At 47.1% G+C, this 24,573-nt stretch overlaps 1 protein-coding gene, 1 long non-coding RNA gene and 7 other non-coding genes across 10 annotated transcripts; 1 reads left to right on the plus strand and 8 right to left on the minus strand.

Annotated features, from left to right (window-relative positions):
* Positions 1–77: 77 nt before the first annotated feature.
* On the minus strand, positions 78–6,013 carry LOC131086676 (uncharacterized). Of its 2 annotated transcripts, none has more exons than XR_009114781.1 (12): positions 5,993–6,013; positions 4,810–4,856; positions 4,250–4,292; positions 3,937–3,985; positions 3,530–3,562; positions 3,083–3,176; positions 2,473–2,497; positions 2,003–2,050; positions 1,262–1,307; positions 602–634; positions 365–407; positions 78–199 (listed from the first exon to the last, which is right to left on the minus strand). It is a non-coding gene; the product is annotated as an uncharacterized LOC131086676 (long non-coding RNA). The 2 variants fall into 2 exon arrangements; XR_009114780.1 differs by lacking the exon at positions 5,993–6,013 and adding an exon at positions 5,919–5,958.
* LOC131087251 (small nucleolar RNA SNORD47) lies at positions 475–550 on the minus strand. Its single transcript, XR_009114864.1, has one exon. It is a non-coding gene; the product is annotated as a small nucleolar RNA SNORD47 (small nucleolar RNA).
* LOC131087245 (small nucleolar RNA SNORD79) lies at positions 1,372–1,447 on the minus strand. The gene has a single exon (XR_009114858.1). It is a non-coding gene; the product is annotated as a small nucleolar RNA SNORD79 (small nucleolar RNA).
* LOC131087255 (small nucleolar RNA snR60/Z15/Z230/Z193/J17) lies at positions 3,391–3,475 on the minus strand. Its single transcript, XR_009114867.1, has one exon. It is a non-coding gene; the product is annotated as a small nucleolar RNA snR60/Z15/Z230/Z193/J17 (small nucleolar RNA).
* LOC131087259 (small nucleolar RNA SNORD77) lies at positions 3,644–3,716 on the minus strand. The gene has a single exon (XR_009114871.1). It is a non-coding gene; the product is annotated as a small nucleolar RNA SNORD77 (small nucleolar RNA).
* On the minus strand, positions 4,054–4,135 carry LOC131087244 (small nucleolar RNA SNORD24). The gene has a single exon (XR_009114857.1). It is a non-coding gene; the product is annotated as a small nucleolar RNA SNORD24 (small nucleolar RNA).
* Positions 4,364–4,430, minus strand: LOC131087260 (small nucleolar RNA SNORD75). The gene has a single exon (XR_009114872.1). It is a non-coding gene; the product is annotated as a small nucleolar RNA SNORD75 (small nucleolar RNA).
* Positions 5,166–5,244, minus strand: LOC131087254 (small nucleolar RNA SNORD74). Its single transcript, XR_009114866.1, has one exon. It is a non-coding gene; the product is annotated as a small nucleolar RNA SNORD74 (small nucleolar RNA).
* A 73-nt stretch (positions 6,014–6,086) lies between the features above and the next one.
* Positions 6,087–15,757, plus strand: ZBTB37 (zinc finger and BTB domain containing 37). The gene is made up of 5 exons (XM_058029794.1): positions 6,087–6,166; positions 7,934–8,032; positions 10,279–11,231; positions 12,547–12,646; positions 14,809–15,757. Exons 3-5 carry the CDS (start codon positions 10,309–10,311, stop codon positions 15,295–15,297), a joined length of 1,512 nt encoding a protein of 503 aa, XP_057885777.1. The 5' UTR covers positions 6,087–6,166; positions 7,934–8,032; positions 10,279–10,308; the 3' UTR covers positions 15,298–15,757.
* Positions 15,758–24,573: the final 8,816 nt, after the last annotated feature.

Genomic DNA, 24,573 nt, shown 5'->3' on the forward strand with positions numbered 1-24,573 from the left:
ATTTTAAATTTAAATATAGCAGCCTGAGGTACTTTGCATCAAGCTGTTCCAGCCAGAAAGGAGGTCACAACACCAGGTAGAGTTTACAGATTTTTATTCACTCCAATCAACATCAGGCAAACATTACCAGTGAGGTTAAAAACAAATTGGCTTTTAAAATGCTGTTCATGCAAGTGTACCCATTCATCCAATCTTCCACCTATTAAGACAGACAGAAGAACCATTATAAGGTACCAAACCAGCACAACACACTTGATGGGAACATCTCAGACCTTAGGATTTCATCTCTGTTCAGTGAGAGAGTTCAAGCTAAGGTTTTCATCACTTGTTCCAATAAATACATTATTACTGCTCTTACACTCACCTTCTTAATTCTTCATGTGCTAGTTTCAGAGTTGCCTCTCCCCCTAAATCAAGAAAACACAGTTAGCATATGCAGCAGCACAACTGCTAAAAGCTCCACAACAGTTTTGTAACCTCAGGTAGAAATGGAACGGAAAGGGTTAATATCACAGGAACTCATTTGGCAGAATCAATTTCATCAGTGGCTACAAATATTTCCAGAAGTTTTTAACACAATTCATCTGTTGTGTGGACTTACCCAGTGAGGCCGCAGCCACAGCACAGTCCCTTCCTGAGGAAGAAAGAAATACTTTCAGAATAACAGACAGCAGCACTAAATGCAAAGTTTATTTATCTATTCACTTCTATTCATTAAACTTTTATCTAAAAGGAAACTGACTTTTAGTTGGCATCTCACAAGCTCAATTTACAACACCCAAAGAGGATACACATAGCTTACAAATCCTAACTTGACTGGAAATACAGAATTCCTAACATTGGAAGAATCAGGGAAAGTAAAAAGCTACTAATTTGGTTTGTGATACTGCCTCTCCGAACAATGCTGTATTTCATTATTTTACATACCTAAAATACAAGTCCCATGGCTTCAATTTTGAAAGTGTTTGGAGTGTTCCAGTTTGTTTGAAAACAAGTTTGTACAGCAGTAATCTAGAACTTGAGCTACATTTGTGTAGAGCCAATATAAAGATTACTAGTAACAACTCTGAGAAGTGACAGCCACAAAGTTTTTATTTTAATTCCAGAGTGCAGTGTTACATTAGTGCTCACAGAACAGCCAGATACAATAAAAGGAAGAAAAACCAGGTATCTTAAAGGACTAATTTTAGGCACCACTATTTAGGCATTCAGCACAAAGACAATACTGCAGGAATTATTAAATCCCATGTATTCTACTTACCTCAGGCACATTTATCTTGTTTCTCAAACTCCATGCAAGCATCACCCTGTAAAGAAGGGAAATTGTACTAACACACCTTTGGCAGTGGTTTGAACGAGTGTCAATGTGGGTACTGTTTCAGCACAAGAGTTCTCCTCAGCCTCTTTCAGAGAGATTCCCATTGTTTAGAATTCATCACAAACAGTACATGCCAAGAGCAGCTTAATGGTTTATCTTTGTGACAAACCCTTTAAAGGGGGATCTGACCTTAGCCCCAACCACATCTTCATTCACATCACCAGAAGAGCTCTGATCTAGCCATGGAGATAAACTATTTAACACCTAAGAATTCAAGATCAGTGCCACTCCCTGAAACAGCCCATTAAATATAAACAGCAAGAAGTTTAATAGCAGGTACTGCTATTGTACTGCATTTATTTAGCCCAGAATGTGTGGCAACCTGGTAGCAGAGCTTTTCTTATCAAGTAGGAATTCAAGAAGTCCATAACAGTTACACATTTAAAGTGGTCACCACTATTTCTCTTTAGTCACAGAAAGCAGTTAATTTTCAGATATGCAGCACCTTGGGGGAGTGAATCCTGCAGGCTGCTGGCAAATCCAGGCTTTTTACCTGGAAAAGGTAATAAAATAAAGAGCCCTGCTTAATGCTGCAGCCAGCCCTGTAACACCCAGGATCTAGTAAATTCCTCATTCCCTGTATCACGCAGTTCTGACAGTCACACTCATGTGTTTCTAACTTACTGTTGCTGGCAGCACTCCCAGGTCCATCAGGTCCCAGCTCCATCACACCTGGATGAAAGCAAACCATTAGCACAGTACAGAAACTAGCACAGAAGGAAAAACCCAAGTCAGGTGCCTGCAGTCAGATAGAGCTAATTACAGACCTCCATGATTGAAGTCAAGGCAGTCACATCTCATCACACAGGCAGCTCACCCTGTCAGCCCTGCTAGGCTGCTATGGGCAAGAGGGCAAACACTTAAATAGTACCAGAACAAATTCAAGAGGAGCTCACTGGGATAGTTTAGTGCACACCAGCCTATCAAGACTGGGCTCCAGCCAGCAGCTCCCCTTTAAAAGATCCTCCTGTTTTGGCTGAGATGCATGCCACAGCCAATGGACCCCATGTCCCCTAGCTGACAAGCAGTTAAAAGCTTGAATTATGGGCCTATGTTGAAATCCCAACACTTAGGAAGTAAGAAAAAGTACTTACCTCACAATGAGAAACATTTGGAAGCCTGGAAAGAAAAAATTTGCTATTAGGCAAGGTCCAGCAGGAAGCTACAGTATTAAGAACAGCTTGAGTGAACTACTGTATCAGGGTTTGGTTGATTGCTCCTCATGGGGATCAGAGACCTGATTCAACATCATTTACAGTAGGCTGCAACACTCCTATCCCCTTCTGAAGGCAGGTTGTAATAAAGCCACTTCCCAGCACTCTCGAACACTGAGATGTTCCTTCCTCACCTCACCAATGCTGAAACTGCAGGAAGGAGCAAACCTTACAACTGCAGAGCTCAGTGATGTGAGGTTTGTGTAAGCAAGTTGGGCATACGAAGGGTAACTATTCTGGACACTAAAGTCACAGTAACATGGCATTCACAATTTAATTTTAACAGGAAAATTCTAGAGGTCATTAACACCACAATTATTTCATGCTTTTAATGTGAAATACAGGAAGCTAAAAGCACACTTACAGTACTAATTTTTGTCTCACGCTTTTAAAGAACAAAATGAATTTGCAAGCATGTCTAAAAGCAAACTCTCAAATGCAGCACAGACAAAAATAGCATCCATCTAAAAAATGAATCTTAAATAATTACCTTTAATTAGGAAGGCCTTGTCTTCACCAACACCAGTAACAGGTGAAATGGTTTCTCACACAAAAGGCATGGGGGCTTATCTGTCAAGGGCAGCCTGCAAAGCAACAAGAAACTTTTAGAACATGGAGCACTAACACCTGATTAACTTTATTCTGCTATGTTTTGTGCTTGACTTCACAACCACATCCTACTCTTTATCTTCCTATTCATCTTACTACTTTTTTTATTGTTTAACCTATTTACTAATCTCCTGAGACATAAAGCAAAAAAAAAGTGTATCCCCTTCAGCTTCCCACATGATTTGTCTGAGGCTGCATCAGAAATTGGCGAAAGACAGGAACCGTGATCATCACAGGTCATCTGCTGAACTATGCACTCATCACACAGCAGCCTTTGCCCACAGCAGGGATTAAATGAGTTCTCAGATGTCAGCAGTGCAGTACTTACCTTGTGACAGGCTATAGTTCAATCTCCCAGTGCCTGCAAGAACAGAAAACAAAGTCAGATCCCTTCAGCCTTTGTGCCCAAGCCCACAGCCCCAGCTGGGAGATCACAAGAGCCAGACACATCAGATAGGGGCGAAGCACTTGTTCATCACAGGATATTCTGCTGAACTATGCAGTCATCACTGTATCTGCTCTGCAACCACAGCACCAAGCAATCCTCTCTTGGGACTGCTGTGACAAGGACATTTCCCCAATTAAAAAAGAAATATTTACAAGTTTGAATACTAGCAAGTATAAATTGCTGCTGGTCCTAGTGGAAGTGAACCATAAAACACATGCCCATCCTTCTTACTGCTGTGTTCTAACAGCTGTGTGGAAGAAACCTCAATGGAAGTACGGATTTCTTACCAGGTGATGATGCTCCTTCTGCATCCCTCTGAAGTGCAGGGTTCAAATCCTAGGAGTAAAACACTTGTCAACAGTCTATTCAGCAGTCAAAGCCTTTAGGGGAATTTGAAGCTGCTGTGCCTCAGAAAACTTTTATGGTGGTATAAGTGTTCATCACTCTCTTGGTCAAGAGTAGCAAATAAGTGTCATCACTGTGGCACCAGAGGGATTCCTTTACTCAAGGAATTCAGCTGACAGCATCAGAGCAGAAGATGCTGTCTAGACAAACACTAAGCATAACTTTAAATTAAATTTTTAAGAATAATTTTTTTACCTTGGAAAGAAGCAGTATTAGGTCCCCACATTTGGAGGCAGATCTGAAAGAGATAAAAGAGTTAGATGGAGATGCTTGCAGAACTAGGGAGCTTCTCTGGCAATCTCATTGGAAAGCCTCAGCATGGAGTTTTCAGAAATCACTTCTGTCCACTACTCTTATACTGAAACCATCACAGGCTTTGAGATTTACTCGGTATCAATCCCCATAGTTAAAAATTTTCTACAACATACTCCAGAGCGTTTCCCCAAAATATTATTTATTGTTGTGAACAAAGAAACAGCAGTAAGGAAGGAAAAAAGGCCCTGGGGGTACTCTTGCACTCTGATTACAGTATGAGCAGTAGTTCACAAACAGGAGCCTCGTAAAAGTCTCTCCAGGACAAATAAACAGGTGACTTTTCCCAGCAGAAAAGTGAGGCCTGCCCATGGCACTACAGGCAATGCCTGAATTACAACTCTGATACTGTAACTCCTGATACAGCAGTACCCCAGCCTGGTCGGTGTACACAAACCCAGCACTTGTAAACTTCAACTCTGAATTTCAGAAGCAATATTTACCTGCACTGAAGCCACAGGAAGGAAGAATGCAGCTGATACATGTTGAACTGAAAACAAAAAAGCATTTTAGTTTTTCTTCATCCAAAATTGATGCAATATTCACAAATATTATTACTTTGAAAAACCCAAGCTACACCCAAATTACTAATGCATTTTTAATTTTGGCTATTTAAAGGATCGAGGCCACAAAAAATAACTGCTGTTATGTTTTTTTAAGCAGAATGTGATCGCCAAACTACTTTGTTTCCTACCACATCAATTCTGGTGTATTATCACTGGGGCAGGCATGAACTCTGGCTGCTTCAAAGGCCCAGTGGTGTCCCAGCCTTCCCGGATAAGGCCATCAGAACTATCCCATGCCCAGCTCAGATATGTTGGCATTCATCACCCTCTCAGATGTCCCTACCAACATAGTTCTCATCACGTGCTGAGCGTATAGCAGCGAAGTGAGCCACTTCTCCTCAAATGTGCTGAGTCAGGACCCACAAGGACCACAGAGTTTAACTCTCAGACTCGCACAGGCCAAGAGTCACCGATGTGCCTGAGAGCACCGTGCCAATGTTTCCCAAAGCCCAGCAGGGCCGGGGCTCTGAAGCCAGCCCTTAACCCTCCTGCATGTAAACACATCCCAGCTGTGCGGGACCCTGAATCCTTCCATAACGCTACCGCTGCTCTTTGCACAACTTTCCCATTTATCTACAAAAACAAGCTCCTTAGAGCCCAGCTCAGTTAAAAAACCCAAACCCATAAAAAGTTGAGTCCTATCGCTTGTGTTTGCAGCAGGCACGGGATCCCGCCATACTGCACGGCCCCATGCCATGCACAGCAGCCTGGTAGGCCAGAGCCCGGAACTCAACGCCTGAGGCCTTGCACTGCCCCGGTATTTCCCCAAACCCGTGTGGGCTCCACAGGGCCTCCCTTGGGGATCCCCAGGGCCGCCACGAGGCGGAGCCCCCGGCGGTCCAGGCCGCGGACCAGGCCCGGCCGCGCAATCCACCTCAATCCTCCCTCACCACCTCCCATCCGCGCCCGGGCCGCACTCGCGGGGCTCCTTGGCCGCCCCCGGAGCGGCACCGGCGCACCCCGAGCACGGAATCGCCCCCACTCACCGGCGGGGCCCCTGAGGGACACGGGACCCTCATGGCCGCGGGAGCGGAAAGGGAAGAGCGGCCGGAGGACGTACCTTATATAGCACAGGTCACGTGGTGCGGCCGCGGCCACACCCACCGGGGCGCGGCCCACGGGCAGGGGCGGGCTGGGGGCGTACGGTCCGCACGGCGTTTCCTTCCGGGGCGCGGCCCGCGCTGGCGCGTTTCGGTTCCGGGCCGGCGCTGCGGGCCCTTCCCACCCCCGGCAGGTGAGGCTGGGCCGGGAGGGGCGGGCGGAGCCGCTCGGGGCCCCGGAGCGGCGGGGGCGCGGCCGCCGCCCCGCGGGAGCCAGGCCGGGAGGGGCGGGGGCTGGGGGAGGCCGGTCCCGCCCGCCCCGCGCAGCCCCGGTGCGCGGCCGCGGCTGTCACGGTGAGGAGGAGCCGCGGGCCCCGCCTGGGGAGGGTCGGGAGCGCCGGGGCCGGGACAGCGGGCTCCGGGAGCCTGGTGCTGAGGGAGGGCGGCGGACGGGCCGGGAGCCACCGCCGCCTGTCCCAGCTCAGAGTTGTGTTTGGGCTCGGAGTTGTCGGAGTCCCGTTGGAACGTGCAGGCGGCCCAAGGGGTTTGTTGGGAAGGAATCGTTACCGGTGAGCGTGGGGAGGCTCTGGCACAGAGAAGCTGTGGCTGCCCCTGGATCCCTGGCAGTGCCCAAGGCCAGGTTGGATGGGGCTTGGAGCACCCTGGGACAGTGGGAGGTGTCCCTGCTCATGGCAGGGGTGAAACGGGATGAGCTTTAAGTCCCTTCCAACCCAAACCACTCTGGGATTCTAAGTATGCGTCTCTGGGACCAGGGACAGGAGGCATGGAACGGCTGGAGTTTTGTCAGAGGAGGTTTAGTCTGGATGGTTCAGACTAAAGGTTCTTTAAAAGGTTCTTCCCCAGAGGGTGCTGGCACTGCCCAGGCTCCCCAGGGAATGGGCACAGCCCCAAGGCTGCCAGAGCTGCAGGAGGGTTTGGACAATGCTGTCAGGCACAGGGTGGGATAGTTAAGCTATAGTTAAGGGCCAGGAGTTGGACTCAATGATCCTTGTGGGTCCCTTCCAGCTCAGGATATTCTCTGAAGTTGCCCAGTCACGGTAAATCTCAACCCAAAAGCTGAGAGTTTTCAGTGCAGCTTCCAGGGTGACATAATCTGCTGGGTGGTCTGTCTGTGTTTCTTTCTGATGGATCAGGAATTCCACCCACTCCTGGTCACTGCCTCACAGGCTGGAGGGCATTTGCTGAGCTAAGTCTGAGTCTCAGCTGGTGACACTTGAAATGCCATTACAAAGAGCAGTGTCTCAGTGTGTGCCCTGTGCTGACTCAGCTCAGCCTGCACCTAAAGGTGGCTGGAGGTGATGGACTTCCCAGAGCAGGCAGAAATCAGGATGTCATTGCCCTGGGGCTGAGGTGCAGGAGCTCTGAGAGATTGCCTTACTCAGAGGGGCAGAAATCAGCCTCTGACAGAGTAGTTTGAACCAAAAGACAGATTCCGTCTCCCCAGCCTCTGAGGGGATCATAATGTGCAGGTTCCTTGGCACTGGGTGAGCAGGGTTCTGTGGGTTATAAAGAGTAGATGGATTTTCCCTGCCTCTGGAGCAGGAGCTCACAGATAATTTGTTGAGCTCACAGATAATTTGTTGGGGTCTCTGGGGAGCAGCTGCCTTCTCACCACAGCCATACCCAGCCATGCTCAGCAATTAAGGGCCGATTATATTTTTTTCCCTTCTCTTTCTGTATATCCCAGTCTCAGCCTCTGCCTCCCTCTTGCCTCTGTGGGTGCTCGTGGCCTTGGCAGGGGTGTTTCACCCTTGCCTTCCTTGAGAGTGTACTCTGAGGCCTATTGCTTTAGGAACAGCTGTTTGGGGAAGATGGTGAGCTAATCCTGCTGCTAGATCCTCCAGCAGAACCAAGAATGACAAAGCTTGATGTTCACATCTGCTCTTGGGAGAACCCAGTTCCTCTGCACTTCATTTTTTCTCTCTTTTTACCTCCTAAAGGGGAAGGGGGCAACAAGTTTTCTTCTTACTACATCAGAAGAAAAAAAGAAGGCAGCACCCCCATTTCCTTCCCACTGCATGTAACTCACAGCACTCCAGGTAAGATGTTGGGTTTTCTATTTCCCCTTGTTCTGTGCAGTTGGTGTTCTGCTCCCAGTGCTGTGTTGGCACAGAGCTGTGCACTGTGGTTTCTGATTTTTGTGGGATTTGTTGCTTTCTCCGAAAGACAGGGAAGGGCATGGAGCTGTGGGGGTGAGTCCAGAGGAGACACCAAGATGATCAGACTGATGGAGAAGCTCTGCTGTGAGGGAAGGCTGAGAGAATTGGGGTAGTTCAGCCGGGAGAAGAGAAGCTTCAGGGTGACCTAACTGTGGCCTCCAGTGCCTGAAGGAGCCAAAAGGAAAGACAGAGAGAGACTCAGGACAAGGGATGGAGGGATAGGATGAGGGAGAATGGGTTCTCACTGACATAGAGTAGGTTTAGATTGGATATTGGGAATTAATTGATCCCTGTGAGGGTGGTGAGGCCCTGGCACAGGGTGCCCAGAGAAGCAGTGGCTGCCCCTGGATTCCTGGCAGTGCCCAAGGCCAGCTTGGATGGGGCTTGGAGCACCCTGGGATAGTGGAAGGTGTCCCTGCCCATGGCAGGGGGTGGGATGGGATGAGCTTTAAGGTCCCTTCCATCCCAAACCATTCTGCGATTCTGTGATAGGGGAAGGAAAGAAGAAGCCCTACGACCTGGCACTGTTCAGCTGCACCTTGTGAAGCTTTGTGCACTCTGGTCTGACTTCCCCAGGGACACTCAGCCATCCTGCCACTCAGAAATCCTTTGGCACAGCTCCACAAGATTGACATACTGTCCTGCAGCTTCGTGTTTAGTCACTGGGTTTGCCAAGTTTGCACCGAGCCTGCTTGGGCATATGGACATGTGCTATGCTGCAATGTTCATCAATTCCAAATAAAAAGTCCTCCAAAGGCAGACATGCTCTTCATGTGCCAATCCCTTTGATTTGGAGATTCCTCAGAGTGGGCACTGTAAGCCTTGGTATTCCCAGCCTGCTTGAAATGGTTTTGTCATCGGCAGGACTCTGCTCAATCCACACTTCAGATGCTCTCCGGCTTGGGAGCTGCTTATGCCATGAGTGGACTTTAACAAGCTTATTTACTTTTTTTTTTTTCCTTCGATGAGTTTCTGTCTCACTTTCATTCATTCCAGCTTTTGACCATATATGGTCAGGGCTTCTTTTCCAACTTTGCCAGAAGGAAATGTGATGATGTGGTGGTGCATCCCCAGTCCCCTCCCCGGCCCTGCTCTGAGATCTCCTGATAAGCCTTGGTGGCCTCAGCTGAGTGGTGAAGGGTCCCCTGACTGCACCAGCTGGGCAGTGAGGTGCTCCCTGAGCCTGCCAGGAGCTCTTGTAGAGGTGGGAACAACGAGGAACATCCCAGCCCAGGCGGGAAACAAGGGATGAGCCATGTGCAGCCTGGGTGAAGCATTTACCTGGATTGCAGCCCGAGCAGAGCAGCACCATTGTGAATTGTAGCCCAAGTGGAACAGTCCCACTATTGCTCTACTTGGGAAAGAGTCCTGGAGTTACTGACCTAGGGTAGGGCCAGGATGGGGACTTAGTGATGACCACTGTGAAGTCTCTTGGGACCCTACAAAAGTGATCCCGAGTGAGGCCCTCTGAGCTCTCCTGGGACACAGCTTTGTTTTTCACTCTCCTGTTATATATTTCCTGGCATGTGTCAGAAGTGCCACATATGATAGATATCTCAGGTTAACAAGATGCTTAGGATGCCTTGAGGTCAGATGTGTGCTGGCCAACTTTTCAAAAGTCTCAGAAGGATTTAGGTCCCAGTGTCTCCTTCCTGGTTCCTGTTTTACAAAGGAGCTTTCCCTATTACTTTCTCTTTTCAAGATGCTTAGGAGGTACAAGTGGTGAGAATTTTAATCCATTATGCAATCAGGTGGCTATTTTTAATACCTGTGCCATTTTTAATGTTCTTTTCACATGCAGATGTGCTTTTATTGAGGCTGGCAGAACAAAGTGTTTTGCAGGCTAAAGCTGCAGGGAATGAGGGCCTGTTGGGGACTGGTTTAGCAGAACTCTTGTGCAGGGGGATGCATAGCACGGAGAGATCAGAGAGCTTTTGGGATGCTTTTTTAAGCAATCGCAAACACACTCATTCATAACAGAGCTGCTGCCAGGTGTGTGGCAGTTCAGTGAGTGAGGAAGGTCTCTAAAAACTCCAGTGTTTCAAACTGTGTGGAAGCAGGTGAAAAAAGTTTTCATTTCAAATGATTGGTTCTGCTAATGACGGGATCTTTTCCCCCTTTTCCAGTAGAGTGGTGCACCTGCAGCTGGGACAGCCATGGAGAAGAGTGGGAACATTCAGCTGGAGATTCCCAACTTCAGTAACTCTGTCCTGAGCCACCTGAACCAGCTGCGCATGCAGGGCCGGCTGTGTGACATCGTGGTCAACGTGCAGGGCCAGGCTTTCCGTGCGCACAAGGTGGTGCTGGCCGCCAGCTCCCCCTACTTCCGCGACCACATGTCCCTGAACGAGATGAGCACCGTGTCCATCTCCGTCATCAAGAACCCTTCCGTGTTCGAGCAGCTCCTCTCCTTCTGCTACACGGGCAGGATATGTCTGCAGCTGGCTGACATCATCAGCTACCTGACAGCTGCCAGCTTCTTGCAGATGCAGCACATCATAGACAAATGCACGCAGATACTCGAGGGGATTCATTTCAAAATTAACGTGGCCGAGGTGGAAGCGGAGTTGAGCCAGAGCAGGACGAAGCATCAGGAGAGGCCGCCCGAGTCTCACCGGGCGACGCCGACTCTGAACCGTCCCCTGAGCCCCCGCCACAACACCCCCAAGGGGAGCCGCCTGGGCCAGGTCAGCACCGTGCTGGACATTCGGGAGCTGAGCCCGCCCGAGGAGTCCACCAGCCCCCAGATCATCGAGCAGAGCTCCGATGTGGAAGGCAGGGAGCCCATCCTGCGCATCAACAGGGCGGGACAGTGGTACGTGGAGACGGGCATGGGAGAGCGCGGGGCGCAGAACGACGAGGAGGTGCGCGTGCTGGGAGGAGTGCGCATAAAGACGGAGAACCTGGAGGAGTGGCTGGGCACAGAGCACCAGCCCTCGGGAGAGGATGGCAGCAGCGCCGAGGAGGTCACGGCCATGGTGATCGACACCACGGGCCACGGATCCCTGGGCCAGGAGGCTTTTGCCTTAGGCTCCTCTGGAGCCAAAGTGGTCAGGCCCACCAGCAGTGAGATCGACAGGTGGGTGCTCTTAAACTTCGTTATTCACCTTGGCTGTAACAGGAGGTTATGCAAGATTCTGACCTGGCTGGGTCAGTTGCTTTGGAACATTTCCTCTTTCTATTTCCTTTGGCCATCTTAAACATAAGAGTGAAAGGGTTTTTACCAGCTGTTAGGAAGTGTGTCCAGTTTGGGCAATAGTATTTTGGCTGGGTAGTGATCAGACAAGGATCTCCAGGTACAGGGTCTAGTTTGGGAAATTACTTATTAGCTCTTAGAGGTTGGGATCTCTACCTCTCAGTGTCTCAGCTGAGGTGATATTTTTCTTAAAAGAAGATGTTTAGTTCAGCCTCAGCACTCAGATTAATGAGGTCATATACAGTATGTGTTACATATCTCCATTACACTGGTGCCTTCTGACCCAGAGATCTGGGCATGGTTCTGGCTGAGAAACAAGCCAGACACCAGCTGTAGGTCAAGGTCTTCCCAGTGGGCCCTGGGTTTACATCTTGAGGCAGTTGAAATGGGGAACCCAGTGGCCTCCACTGTTGTTTTGATTTATATGAGAGAGCTGAAAGCCTTTGTTGAAAATGAGTGTTGAAATCCGCTGTGTTTGGATTCTCCATCCATCTGCTTCCCCTCCACTCCAGTATTTGCTTTCTTCCCCTAGGCTCAGGCCAGAGAATGGATTTGATAAAGGGCAGGTCTGTTTTATTTGGGGGGGTTGTAATTCTAGGGTTTCCCTTCACATCTGCCTCTCTTCTAGCTCAAGTCCATGGGGAAACAGCTACCTGGAAGCAGTGGATATTCTGTCACTTTTGCTTAATAAATCAATCAGTGGGAATAATCTTGGAGAGTGATGCTTTCCTACTTCCTTAGCCCTTTTCCTTGGATCAGCTAGTCTTTAGCATCTCTTTTTGCACTGCAGTCTGTATGCACTGTTTCCCACCTCTAGTCCATCACACCCCTTGTGTTTCACACTGGGAATGAAGGAGGAGGGTGCTGGAGAAGAGATGTCCTCTGAGAAATGATTTCTGTCCTGCTGTACAGTTCCTGAGTCACCAGGCCCATATTGGTTTATTCATGATAGCAGTCCCTCTCTGTTGCTGAACTGGAAGCCAAATGACTCAGTTTTATTTCTCAGATGTTTAGACTGAAACCATAGACCGGTATGATTTGTTTTTTCCTTTATATTTGCACTGTTCCACTTCCAGTGTGTTAGCTGATGAGGCTGAAGAGATGCTGTACAGGTGCCTCTATTGCTCAGCCATTGCTCTAAACACTGTAGTGCCCTGATGCCCATTAAAAATCCCATTTCCACTCTCCCCACCCACAGATTTAGCCCTTCTGGCAGCATGGTTGCTGTGACTGAGCGGTACAGATCGAAAAGCGAGTCTCCGGGGCGGATGGATGAGCCTAAGCAGCCCAGTTCCCAGGTAGGCACATCAAGGTGTTTGCAAGTAAACGTTGGCTTGAAGGTGAAGGGGACTTTGTGGTGATGAAGTTATCATATTTTTTATTTGCAAGCAATAATGTCTGTGATACAAGGCCTTTTACTTTGGCAAAGGATCTACCTGCTCACAGGAGAATATGTGCTGGGCAAGTACGATTTAAAATGGATTCTGGCTGTTGTTTGGGATTTTGGCCAGATACTTGGAAAACACAAGGAGTTTCTCTCGTTGTTTGAGGGCATAAATATCCACCCTTATTCTGGGCAGGCCACCAACTCCTGAGGAGAAACCCCATTTGCCTGCAGAGCTGGATCTGCCCTCAAACACTGGCAGCAAATGCCTGAGCAGAGGGAGGAGGTGTGGCTTGGCTTCTGTGAAAGACGGGTGACAACAGCTGAATCTTTCTATGCTGGTACCAAGACCATTCCCAAAAGCCCTCCAGGCACTACACCAATAAACCTTATGGGGTGGAGTGTCAAAGAGCTGTGCAGTTTTAGGGAGGTCTCTATCTCTTCTCCACAGCAGACTTTGCAACATAAAGGAGCTCTGAATTCTCTACTTTCTTGGGCACAGTTTTGTGGTAGGAGGGAGAGATGCACAGAAATGGGAGGGCAGTGGGCTGAAGTGCAGCAAAGTGGGACATGGCAGTAATGCCTGTGCCTTATCATTTTGGTCTAATTTAGTTGCACCCAGTTAGTGTCACAGTGCCACTGTAGTGCAAGCATGCCAGCCAGCACAGTGCAGAAAGACTCTTGTGGGCCTGACAGGTAGGGAATGTGTCAGTGTGTAAGCTAAGGACTTGGCTGGAGGTGGGTAAGGAGATACTAGGCTGCTTTGCTCTTGAGTAAGAGCAAGTGAAGCAAGGGGGCTAAAATTGTGATTGCTGTCTGCTGGCTTTGTTAGACACTTCCATAAAATGACAGATACCTTTTTGTTCCTGTTTTGCAAAGCTTTGTTTTCTGTTCTCAGAAGACGTTGCAAAAATTTCAGGTCATACCAACCCTCTGGGGTAAATGTGACATATTAAGCAATTTTAGCTCTGCCTACAGAAAAAGTGCTCTTATTTCTCCATAGTGAGACAGCCTCAAACATGAAACCTTAGTCTTTACACACCATGGAGAAGTATCATCACCTTCCACTCTCCTGGCATTGCGATATCCATACTAAAATAGCCTGGCAGTGATCCCTGCCCAATGGCAGTGGTAGAGTGGAAAGGAAGAACCAGAGCTTTGTGTCTCTCCTTTATGCCTGTACAGCTGGATTCAGCAGCACCTGGCACAGTACACTGCTGCTCATGCCTGTAGAGCCCTGGCTTGCAGAGATGCCCTCCTGCTGGTTGCTTCTCCACATTTGGCACCACTGGGAAGCAGCACTGGGGGAGTAAATAGTGCATCTCCAGCACAGAAGCATTCTGGAGTCTGTGTGTTTCTGCTCAATCTGAGTACAATGGCCAGAAGTGTCTGTCCTGAGACCAGGCCTGTGGTTCAGGTTGCTCTTGGCTGTTTGTCTGTGTGACTTCAGGAAATACAGAGGAGTCTTTGCTCTGCAAGCTGGGTCAGGCACATCCTTGCCTGAGATGCCACGGGGCTGGGATAGATTACACAGCCAGGCAGGCAAATATCACTCACTGTAAAATGAACTCTAAGTGACATCTGAATAAATACCTGTGTAAAATGACACCTGAAGACTTTCAGATATGATTTGTGGTTTGCTTCTCCTTTGTTTTACTGTGAGCTCATCAATTGGCTTCTTTTTTTTTTGACTTTTAGTAAGGAAAACAGAAGGTGATACACCCAAGTGTTTAATTAAACAGGCACAAATTTTTTAAAAAGTAACAAGTATTGACATGTGGTCCACAACTGAATTTGTGGCCGAGTGCCCTTGTGTTAAGGGCTGCCTTTTCTTCACCAGATCCAGGGAATGGCTTGGCAGAAGGGGCCTTTGCAGCGGTGGTTTCTAATTGATTGCTCGTTTGTCTTCAGCCGGAGGCCCCAGTTAAGCACTTAAGTGTGTGCTTGAGGTTACAGACATTAGTGCTGCTGATTTTGAGGTTTGGCACATGCTTTACTGGCTGGACCTGGGCCCGATCTTCTCTGCAACTCGTTTTAGGCCGCTTGTTATTTAAATCTCTGCCGTTTCCTTGGCAGGGGGAGGAATCAGCCATGCTGGGAGTGAGCGGTTACGTGGAGTATCTGCGGGAGCAGGAGGTTTCCGAGCGCTGGTTCCGGTACAACCCACGGCTCACGTGCATTTACTGCGCCAAATCCTTCAACCAGAAGGGCAGCCTGGACCGGCACATGCGGCTCCACATGGGCATCACCCCGTTCGTGTGCCGCATGTGCGGGAAGAAGTACACCCGCAAGGATCAGCTGGAGTATCACATCCGCAAGCACACGGGCAACAAGCCCTTCCACTGCCACGTGTGCGGCAAAAGCTTCCCTTTCCAGGCCATCCTCAACCAGCACTTTCGCAAGAACCACCCCGGCTGTCTGCCCCTGGAGGGGCCCCACAGCATCTCCCCCGAGACCACCGTCACGTCCCGGGGGCAGGCAGAGGAGGAATCTCCTCCGCAGGAGGAGGCTGTGGCCGTGGGGGAGACGGCCCAGGGCTCTGTGTCCACCACCGGGCCGGATTGAGGTGCCAGGAGAAAGGACAGTCTTCCCATTCCTGGCCCTAAAGAGTCAGCACCCACCCGGCAGGCTGGTACTGTAATTAGTGCAATGCCACCACCGAACAGAAAGAAGCTCCCAAGATGTTGCCAAAATAGAAAAATCTCTCTCTTTCTCTCTCTTCCTCTCACACACCCACACACACACCCATAGAGTGTTAAATGTTTTTCTCCCTTATTCCTCCTCCTCTCGGAGAAAAACAGAACAACTGTGTCAATCAACTTCTTATTCAGGGATCGACAGGATTTTAAAATTTTTTTACTGTTCTGTAGTGATCTGGGACAAGCAGTCATTTGTATTTCTGGACAGCGCTGTGGCCCAGCAGGGCGTCCTGCCGGCGGTGCCGGGTTCAGCCACAGAGCCATATCCATGCTCCCGCTCGAGGGGAGAGCAGGGGCAAGGGGCTGTTGCCTTTCTCCCTTCCCCAGGTAGTAGAGAAAACAAAAATACTGTCCTGGTGGAACCTGCCTTGCCCGAGTGTATTTATCCCTGTCTTATTTTGGCGTGTCTCTTTACCTTTTTATTTAAACTGTTATTTTAGGGCTTTGGGCTTGCCCGTTCCAGGCATGCAGCCCTGGTGCCCCTTGTTAAAGTGGACACAGCTACAAAGTGGTATTCCAGAGATCAGCAAAATGTGAAGGAAGTACTTCAGCTACTGAGAGTGGAATTTAGCAGCTGTGAGGTTTGCATGACACTCTGATGCATTGGGAGAAGGGTTGGAGGGGTTTTCCAGAGGAGGTTGTCCTCTGCTGGTGCTGATCTGGAGAGCTCAGAGCACTCTGAGATCCTGGCTGGAGCGCTGCCATGCTTCAGGTGGTGCCAAGGATTGGGAAGAGATTTTCTGGAGTTGCTGAATTGCAGAGTTAGGGGCTGGCTACCAAAGTCCTCTTTCACCCCTGCTCCCCCCTCGACACACACTTGATCTTTTAGAACAGCAATACGGGATATGGGAATACTGCAATGCTGTTGTCACAGCCAAGCAATCGCAGGTGGTTGCTTTTAAACCTGTTTCTACAAACTAGTTTGATAACTTTTTTATCAATGAAACACAAAAAGAAAAGAGAACCTTACTCTATTTCCTTATAACAGTTCAGGAGACTTAAAAGTGAACAGTTCCTAGAGCAATCACAACTCTGTCCCCTTGCATGGACTTAACATTTTTGTATTCTGAGTAGCTCTGATGTTTAGAGCAAGTTTAGTAAACCTGGAGAGACATGCCTGCGTGTGTATTGTAGGTGTTTGCACGAGCTTACATGGTTCATAACCAGAAAAGCATGGGACAGGCAGATAAGTGCAAATATCCTGACATCTTTTTTAAAAAAAATATGCAATATTTTAAGAGTTTTCTCTAGTTCTGATGCCAAGTTGTTCATGATGAAGGGGGGGAATGGACGACAGGTTGTGCGTATCAGGTTTGGTGAAGGAGTTCTCTTGAGGATGTATAATGTGTACATGAGGAGGAAGGGTGAAGTTCTGAAACTTAAGGTGATGGGAGGAACAAGGAGACATTGAAAAAGAAATTCACTTCCTCTTGCTTCAGTGAGAAAGCTGGATGAGAGGTTAGAGCTGGGACATAGCAGGCAGGAGATTGACCAAGTGACAATAAAGCTTGGCCTGCTGTCTGACTGCAGTTTTGGGCACATGGAATCATCTCCAGCCCTTGCTTTTCCCATCTGCAAATTGGTACTTGGGATCATTTTCCTGCCCCTTTGGAGGCAATAATTTGGAGAAGGGTGATGTATTCTTGCCTTGATTTATAGATTTTTTTATGTGTGAGGAGTCTCATTGTTCCTCCCATCTCTCTCTCAAAAAGAGATGTGGCTCTAATGCGTTTTTGTGTGTGGGAAAGGGCTCGGTGCCAGCATCACGTGTAACAGGGATGTGATCCTACAAGAGGAACCTTTGCAGGTGTTCTGAGCTGGGTACCTGCAAAGTACCATTTCATTGACCATTTCAAACAGGAAAACTGATATTTCACCTCCGTTTTCCTTCTGTGCCTTCTTCCTCCTCTCCTGTCAAGGGCATCCATCACACAGGGAGTGATTTGGCCACTCCAACAACCAGCTCCGTCAGGTTTCCTGGCAAAGGTCAAACATCACGGTACCAAAACACTGAGGTTGCCAGAGAGAAGTGGCAGAGGATGAGGTGAGAGGGTGGCCAAGGTAGGTTTTGTTGCAATCAAGGTGCAGGGAGGAGTGGAGATGTGCTGCTTTAGTCATAGCTTTTGAAGTTACCAAAAATGAAAAAAAAAAGTTAAAAACTTTGAAATCCTATCCTGTTCACACTAGAGAGCATAAAAAGTTACTTTTAGTTGCTTAAAAGATTTTTAAGTGTTTTAAAATAGAAATTTTAAAAGGATACTACCAAACTATAAAAACATAAAATTATTTATATACATATATTATATAAAATATAGTGGGAAAGTTTCCCTGCTAAGCTTGCTGTGAAGAGAAGGGTGAAGGTGCAGTAACTGCTACACAAGCAACATTTCTCTGAGACAGATGGCAACCATAGTGAGGAAGGGCTGACATAAAATGGTGAATGCCTTTGTTCCCATGGCATAACTGTGAGTTTCTTGAGCAGGTTTTTATTTTACTGTATCAATACTGTGAAAGGAGAAGCATCCAAACAGTACAGGATGCCAACAGCGTGTCCTGTTTGCTGATTCACTACTTCAAGTGGCCTGGTGAAAACCATGAAATTAATCCTTCATACCTTACTAGGCTGAAAACAAAGCTTGTGAAAGGTTTTTCTTTTTTCCTCCTTTATGTTTGCTTTTCTTTTTGAGTTTTTGTTGTTTTGTTTTGTGCAGAGGTTGCCACTGTATAAATGATCATTTCTGATTGCATGCAAAAGAGCCAATATTCTTGCCCAGGCCTCGCTGAGGTGAAGTTTATAGCTTGTAGCTAGAGTCAGTATAAGGTATGGTAGTGGGAATCATTTTGATATTATTTCTGTACATTTAATGGATGTGTATGTATGTGTGGAAATCATGATGTCTAATATTTCTTGAACAGTGCTGAAACCAGTTCAGGCCCATCTGCACTAGACAGTGGAACCAGTTCTGAAGGAATCGTTATTGAACATTTCTTTCAAGGGTCGACTTCCTGAGTGCAGATGAGACCAAGGTTCGAGAAAAAAGGGGTTGGAGGTGCTGTATGGTATGGAGAAACCTCATGTGAATTTTCTGGCAGTGGTGTAGCTACTTTAGAGGTGCTTTCCCTAACAGAATGATACTGTGTCCTGTTGCCTCTGCGTTGGTGTGGCTCTTTACAGTTGCACCAAAGCTGTGGAGAATCAGATGCCAACTTTCCAAGTGTGAATGCTTCTGTGATGGGCTGAGGCACAGCTTTGCATTCCCACATCTAGCTGCATCTTGTTCTGCCAAAACTGTGATTTCAACTGTGATTTAAGGAGGATGTGAAGAGAACTCTTGTGTTTTAATACCTCTGTATGTTACATTTTTGTCTGCTTTAGAGTTAGAGCTTACTAACCCATTTGTTTTCTTGCCTCAGGCAACAGGGAGAACACACTCTGGTTTTACAGTTTGCTTTCTTGGAGGTGGACATATTTCTTAGTTCTTTGCTGCCAAAGAACTCACCTCCCAAATGTGAAGAGTTGTGGTTATCTCCTTAAGCCTGCAGCAAGCCCTGGTGCCACGTGTCAGCCAAGTGACATGATGGTTGCCATGGCTGTTCCCTGCTGCTGCCAGGTTACCTGTGAATAGCTGTGAAAATAGCAAGAATTGTGTTAATACTGTGTTGCTGCTTTGGAGAAAAGCTAAACCTTTTTGTCTCAGGAGGATGACTGATGTGATGCTGGGAAAAGGAGAAGAAGGCCAAAATGCAATGAGAGGATGTGAGAACAAATTGTGCTTTGTATTTCCAGCAGCTGGAGAGGGATGAATGAGAGGCTTTGTGGAATGTGAATCTGTTGCAGGAGGCTGAGGACATGCTTAGAGCTAGCTTAGTAAGATGCAGGGATAGCCTGGTGAGAGCCAGAGCAGCCAGTGCAAATGGGCAGTCCCTCCTCGTCCTCTCAGCATTATCCACTATCAGGTTCAGTCCTTGGACATTCATACATCTTCTCTACAACGTTCTCAAGCTGTGAGCTGTATAATTTAACTTTAGTTTGGGTGCTGGGAAGAGCAGAAAGCATGTTGTGTCTCTGCTGCTGTTTTAAACGCAGAGAGGTCGGCAGGGACTGACCCCGTTCCCATCTGACAGCTCTACAGAGCTGGAACAGCACTGGGAACAGGCTGAAAAGCATCATGGGGCTGGCTCAGCACACAGGGCACAGAGCCAGCATTTCAGCCCTCTGTGAGCTCAAGGTTGAAGTACACGGACAGGACAGCCCTCCCTGCTTGTCCTGCTCTCATTTTGTGACAGCTCTGTGGCTGCATTTCCCACACCTCTGCAATAGGAATGCCACTGAACTGTGGGATGCCCATTTCAGGAAGTGATTCCAAGCAGTTTGGTTTTGGAGTAGAGTCCTTGCTACTTTTGGGTGATTCCTAACAAGGATCCCAAGGATGAGCCCTAACAAGGCCTTTGCAAGAGCAGAGTTGTAGCTTTTATTTGCTGCTGACTTCATCTCTCCTGCAGAATCCAACATACAAATAGGAAGACAGCTGCAAAGGTGCAGCTGATTAAACTGATTTGGGTGCAAGGTGGCCTGGGAGGTTGATAGGATCATGCATCTTGAAAACCAACAGAAACCAGCCCTTAAAATTATTTAAACTTTACCAAACTCTCCTCTTTGATCCATGACATGCCTGCCAATATGGCTGTGTCAGCATCCAAACGTTTCTGCAATTAGTGACATTAAATGCTGTTCAGGCTCTGCTGGAAATATTTTGGAGATGGGAAAAGTCCCTGCTCATGGCAAGATGGTTGGACTAGATGACCTCTAAAGGTCCCTTCCAATCCATACTATTCCATCGGTCAAGAAGCTGTAATCCAAGGAGACTTTTTGCCAGGGTCTGGGCTCTGAGTTTTCCCTGGGAGCTGAGTCTGTGGCCAGGACTGCAGTTGGAAAGCCTGGGATCCACTGCCATAGCAAAATAATTGTGGTGAGCATTACTCCTGTCAGAAGGTGAGAGCCATGCACAGAGTGTTGATATCTGCAGTTAAAGGGCCTAAATAGGAGCTCAGAATCCTTATTTTAATCACTGTCATTCAAATGATATTTCAATATAAAATACATATGTACCTGTGTATGTATATGTGTATATAGATATATATTTGTAACCAAATAGAATTTAAAACTATGCAAACAATACTGGCTGCTTCGTGAAACTAAAGTCTACCAGAACATTTTGGAATAGAGTAGATTTGGAGTAGACTTGCTGTGGAGTTTTGTTTGTTAGTTTGGTTGGTTTTGTTTTATAATCAGTAAAATGCAGCACACCAAAGTTTTGCTGCAGTTAAGTCTTATTAGAAATGTAGGTTATTCCTAACCTGAAACCCACTCAAGTGGGTTATGAAATTATCTGAAGAGTGCTACCATCTCTAAAATATTTCCATCTTCTGAAAGGCTTTGGCTTGGCAAACATAGGAGAACAGAGGCTGGGAATTAGGAGAGATTGGATGTGATGTTTGGGCTGATGGAATCAAGAAAGGACTGGGAGCATTTTCTTTTGGATGTAGGATTGAGTTGGTTTCAAGGCATCTTCTGCTTGGGAAAATGTGCATAGCTGAGATGGGGGCAGTGATCAGAGCATCCCTGAGATGAATTCTGGTTTTGATGGAGGTTTTAGAAAGCTTCCTGCTGAATCTGATGGTACAAGAGTTTAGGCTGCTGGGAGAAATTCCACATGATTTCTGCCATTTCTTTGTGTCAGATCTGATCTTTGCTTTTAGGATTAACTGCAATGTATCTCTAACTTTCAGTGAGCTTTGGCTTTTTATTCCTGGAACTGTAGACAATTCAGGTTTCCCATAACATTATCCTCATCCCAACTGTGAACAAGTTACTACTGCTTCTTATAATTTATTGTCTTTCTGTTCCTGAATGTCTGTGTGATCCAGCTGGTCACCAGCACCACCTTCCAGTGCTTCATTAGCTTTTATGCACAGGGAATTGTTGCAATGGATAAGTTGACCATGCTAGTTGGAAGAGTAGAAGCTTTTGGAGAATGACTTTGCTTCCTCTAGCTGTCATTAGGGAGTGCACACACACATACCTGTATATACATATATAGAAACAAATATAATGTGTTTCAATATAAACTCATTTAGCATTATTCTTATTTAATTTATATTTTATTCTAGTTGTAAACCAAAGTATTACAGCTTGTGAAATGATGTCTCTCTGAAATAGGAGGAATCTTTTTTTAGGTGGGAATTCTGAAAGGTCTTTGGTGACAAAAACATGGATAGGAGCAAGACTTAAGAACTTGTGCTGCTGGGAAGTTGCAGCCTTGAAAGGATTTGAAACTTGCTGAGTAAAGTTGGATAGTGGGGCCTTCTGAAGGTGTTCTTCATGGTCCTTAACAGTTTTGTTGTAAAACAAGGACGTTCTGGCAAAGCTAGAAATAAAAGGGGAGAAAGCAGAAAATCAGACTGTGACATGGCACAGCCAGGAGCTGAGGAGGAAGCCACAAAACCAGCCACTGATGTATTTAGTGTGTAATTTAAAGTTTTAGGAAATGAGCCATTGCTATTTAGTGGTGTCTAGAAGTGGTTGGGGGTTTGTTAATAACTTCTGTAAAGGCACAGTGTTCTGCTGTCACCAATGGGAAGAAACAATGGGTTCAAAGATAAGATCTTGCTGGTTTTTCTGTGCCAGGGAGTAATCACCTTTCTGAGGAATTAGCAAGTGCTAAGAACAAATTCACCTCTGATATGTCTCACAGGCCTGGCAGTGGCTCTGCTTCCTCTGGGGAGGAGGAAGAGAGCTGAAACAAGGAGAGAGCTAATCTGCTTTCAGCCCTGGCTGGTGCTGGTGGCCCTGGAACCACACAGGAGAATGGGTAGAGAAGTGGAATAACAGAACAGCATCACTGGAGAGGTGGTGCATGTATCTGGCATGCCATGGATGCTGTGGGCAGGGAAATGCTGGGTGTAGAACCTGCGCAGGGGCAGGAGCATGCAGGAAATGCTGCGGCCTTGTGAGACAGGTGTCCAAAGATGCCTATCCTGACACAGCTGAGCAGCACCAGTGTTTTCCTTGCTGGAGCTGTGAATAGTAAGAAGGAAAAGGAAAAGGGGTCAGTCCCCTGTGAGGGCAAGATTTGCTGTGAGCATTTCAAAAATGCCATTGGAAGGGACTGAAGGGTGGGAAGTGAAGAGTGGAAGGGGCAGTACTAGACTTCCAAGTGCCATTTTCTGAGTTTTCGAGCAAGTGTTGAAGACTGAAGTTTGTTTTCGTTTCAGTGCTTTCTCCTTTACCTATATAACTTTTCCTATTTAAACTCCACAGCTCAGGGAAGGGTGCAGAGAAGATGGAGCCAGACCCTTCCTGGAGGCACACGGTGGAAGGAGGAGCAGCAGTAGGCAGCAGTTTATACCAGGGAAAATCAGGTTAGGTATGATAAGACATTATCTCACCATGAGTACAGTCAAACAGCATTGGAACAGGTATTCCAGAGAGGGTGGGAAGTCTGCACCATGGGAGAGTGCAGCCTCCAAGTTCCTGTTTCCATTAGACTGTGCCAAGCTGTATTTTTGTTACCTTTTTTTTTTTTAGTTTTATCATATAAAATTGGCAGCTTTATTGGCCTTCCTAGTTTGTATCAGTTAAGCTTTTGAAACATGTTCAGGTATTTTTAAATACTGCTGTGTAAGTTCCTTGTTTAATCTGACATATTCTGATTTATTATTTTACTGCAGTTACCTAAGGCAGTACTTAAAAATCAGTGCATTAATTTTTTTGCAGACTTTTAGCTTAGTTTTTGATAATGTACCTAACACCCTTCCCCTCAGATCTATGGTGAAATGGCTGCATTATTTTTATACTGCAGTGAGACTTATTTATTTAAACCTTCCCATTACCTTTGCAGACAGACCCAATATCATTGGCTATGAAACTGTGAAACTAATGAGAAATGAAAAATGAAGTTGGATTGTTTCATTTACTGCTGGACAAAAAATACAGAAAGTGGCAGTATAAAAAGATTAAATACAGTTTAAATTAGTTACTCAAATAACAGAATGGTTTGGGTTGGAAGGGACCTTAAAGCTCATCTTATTCCAACCCCCCTGCCATGGGCAGGGATGTCTTCTGCTACAACTCCAATAGGAGTTACTGAGCTTGGGGCAGGGGGAGGAGTCACAAAGCTAGTCTGAGAGAAACAAATTTTAACTTGGTGATGCCAATTAATTGGTTCCCCATTTGGTCAAGTTTTAAAAGCTGTTTCTTGAGGTTTCCCTGGCTCTGCTCATTCATCTACATACCTTGGGCATTGGTTTGATATGGGGGTTTGTGCCTCCGAGAGTGTTTTCTGAGAGTTTACATGTCTAAGGAACCTCTCTGAATTACTGTGAAGCTTTCCTTGAACCCTTCCTTGCCTGTGCATTGGTAACTGAACACAGCTCTTGCCTGCAAGAGGCCAGTGGGAGGAGGGTGGCAGCACTGGGTGACACTAACAAATGGGCAGTGCAATTCTCAGGCTGACAGATTGGATTTTGGGAAGGGGCATGAAGCCCCAGCCCCACTGTGGCTGTCCCCAAGCCCCACTGTGGGCTGTCCCCAGCTCCAGGATGTTCTTTCAGTCAATGTTTGTTTGCAGGGGCTGTTTACAGGGCAGCCTGGATCTCCACCAGAGGTGCAGAGAAGGAGGGTGTCGGTGGCATGCAGGCACTTTTCTGAAGTTTTAGAAGATTTCCTAAGCCAGGGTTGTGCTGTTGGGGGAAGCAGCTCAGGTGAGATTGAAAGTAGAATTTTGTCATACCCTTTGCTTAAAACTAATTCCTTGGGCTTTCCCCTCTAAGGCACTGGCCTGGGCAGAAAGCTGACACCAGGCAGCTTCCAGGGCTGTGCTGTCACAGGGCAAGTGCCAGTAAGGAGCATTGGGAAGGGAGAAAGGAGTGGTGTTGTTCAGTGTGTTGGTGGGTAACATGGCTGACATTTAGGACAGGCAAGAGCAAAACAGACTTTTTTGAATAAGGTCTTTTAGAGGCTGAATGAGGAGGAGAATAACATGCAGCTGTGTGTTCTTGCTGTAACATATTCCTCACCTCATGCCCCACACTTGCAGGGAGAATTAGCCAAGGATGAGAAGATGGATCAGATGCTAATTCA

The sequence above is a fragment of the Melospiza georgiana genome, chromosome 9 (assembly GCF_028018845.1).
Source record: "Melospiza georgiana isolate bMelGeo1 chromosome 9, bMelGeo1.pri, whole genome shotgun sequence".
In the NCBI taxonomy this organism is placed as follows: domain Eukaryota; kingdom Metazoa; phylum Chordata; class Aves; order Passeriformes; family Passerellidae; genus Melospiza; species Melospiza georgiana.